This window comes from Euprymna scolopes, chromosome 6 (genome assembly GCF_053919585.1).
Source record: "Euprymna scolopes isolate OS-2025 chromosome 6, ASM5391958v1, whole genome shotgun sequence".
Lineage (NCBI taxonomy): Eukaryota > Metazoa > Mollusca > Cephalopoda > Sepiida > Sepiolidae > Euprymna > Euprymna scolopes.
Genome location: NC_136487.1, coordinates 121,237,683 through 121,240,182, shown reverse-complemented (window position 1 = coordinate 121,240,182; position 2,500 = coordinate 121,237,683). Strand labels below are relative to the sequence as shown.

The 2,500-nt window shown below is 26.5% G+C and overlaps 1 protein-coding gene across 4 annotated transcripts in view; it reads left to right on the top strand.

Annotated features, from left to right (window-relative positions):
• The window catches only part of LOC145277923 (sodium channel protein 1 brain-like), a 1,166,286-nt gene that overhangs the window by 1,111,274 nt on the left and 52,512 nt on the right, over positions 1–2,500 (top strand). For all 4 annotated transcript variants that reach the window (XM_080129995.1, XM_080129992.1, XM_080129994.1 and 1 more), the window contains one exon: positions 1,728–1,786. In XM_080129995.1, the coding sequence (XP_079986121.1) occupies positions 1,728–1,786 (59 nt within the window). The remainder of the gene's footprint in view (positions 1–1,727; positions 1,787–2,500) is intronic.

Sequence of the window (2,500 nt, the reverse complement as noted above, 5' to 3'; positions counted from 1 at the left end):
GAGATTTTTTAATATCTCATTTTGAAAAAAGAAAAACATGCTTAATTCTCACAGTGAATTGATTTCTTATGAAAAGGTCATCACGAGTAAGTTCTTACTTGCACATGTGTCAGTAAATTTCGTTCATTATTTTCATTAATTTTTTTTTATTAAACACTGTGATAAAGGAAAAATAATCCAAAAGAGATTTTTTTAAAATATTTTATATACTTACTTAATAAATAATTTAAACAACTGTGCTAACCAAATCAGATCTCAAATTGTCTTACTTTCAAATAATCCTTTTTTTTCTGAATTACCTGTAATAAGTAATGTGATAAGTAGGGCTATGACAACAGCATATTCCTTTCATTGTTTTTACTCTCAGGTATATATCCGACACAGTTAGACACAATTAATCAACCGAAGATCACATCACTCTACATAAAAAAAACACACATAAGATATCAATGGATATATACCTGAGAATCAAATCAAGGAAAAGAATATGCTGTTGTTATAGCCCTAGTGATAAGCCACGTCCTACCTTGGAAATTATCTCCTTTGAATGAGAACTCTTTCTGATTATTATATGGTAAGATGCATTACGTGTTTGTACCTTTTGTCAAATGAATGTAGAATATGTAGATGTTTTCTTTCCTAGAACAACTTTTACCTGTTCAGTTTTTCAATCAAATGTTATATATTAGCCAAAAAATTTCAGATGTGTATATTTTTGCAAATGAAAGAAAATGCTTTATTGCTTAAAAGTCTTTCCAGTAAAATTAACACTTGATTAATTTACTTTTTTAAATATACATATATATACATATAAATATATATATACATATATATAAATATATATATAAATATATATAAATATATATATAAATATATATAAGCATATAAATATATATAAATATATATATATGTATATAAATATACATATAAATATATATATATAAATATATATAAATAAATATATAAATATATATATATTTATATATATATTCATATATATATATATAAATATATATATAAATATATATTTATATATATCTATTTATATATATATAAATATATATATTTATATATATAAATATATATAAATATATATATAAGTATATATATTTATATATGTATATATATTTATATATATAAATATATATATTATATATATATATTATATATATATTTATATATATATAAATATATATAAGTATATATATATATAAATATATATATATAAATATATATAATATGAGTGTGTAAAAAAAATCAATAATCCATAACGCTTTTGTAATAATAATTATTACGGCATCCTCAAAGCAATCAAAAAATTACATCCTTGAGTATGCTTTAAAAAAATACATAAATAAGAATACGAAAAAAATGAACTTCAACCTTAGAATGACCCAATGTAAAATAGGACATCTCCGCATCAAATTGATGATATTCTTTGAAGTTTTTTTAAAATAATTTTCAAACATCCTTAGGGAGGAAGTTTTGTCGTTGGTTTTCAGAATCTACTACATGGGGTTGAAATAAATTGTTATCAAAAGAAACTTATAGATATTTTTTTTTTATTTTACATTTGTTATTTCTTTGCTCATTATATTGAACTCTCTACGCGGATTTACATGATGTAAAAATTATTCCTTTTATAACTTTCAATATTTTTTCAACTTTAACGTATCTCATGTTTTTTTTGTTTTTTTTTTTCATTTTTTTTTCTTTCATAATCACAGTTCAACAAAACTCAGAAGAAACAAAAATTGACTTACGGAATAATGACAAACAATCAAAAGTAAGTCCATTCTTCAAATTGTGTATTTTTTGATGACCGCATACAGCAAATAGCAAACTTTTACAAATATTATCCCTCTTCCTTCCGTTTCAATTGAATAATGGAAAAACGTTCTTTCTGTTGGCAGCAATGAATTGAATACATAATGTAGCAGGAGGAGTGGAGTTCACAATTGTTGTGTAGTCACATGCATGCCGGTCGATTTTTCGTCAGCCAGAAAAAAACTCGCAACACAAACTTTGTTTTGTATAAAAATATAAAAACAAATATTAATTTCTTTTTTATTTATTGCCTCGTGTGCGGGCGCCCAGCTCGAGACGGGGTGTGGACAGAAAGGTGGATGGATGGAACCACGAACTCATCTAATGTTGCTTTTTCGTCTGGCTGTTTGTTCTCCTCTCGTTTGCCTTTTTCTCTGGGCTATATATGTGACCTGCTCTCTGCAGGTATGCTAACCTCGTCAGCTGTGTGCGTCAAATAGTTGACCTTTCACCATCAGCGACATCAATTTTGACAGCCTGACCTCAGTCGTTGTTTTGGCTACCAGCTGTCATGCGTGTGTGTGCATGTGTGCACCCTCAACACGCGACACAATGTACCACGACTCCTGCCCACAAGAAAAAATAAAGAGCGTGATGAACATGATAACAAAAAGGAGAAAACATGAGTTTCCAATAAAGATAAGAATGAATCGTCATATTGTCTAGCGGTTAC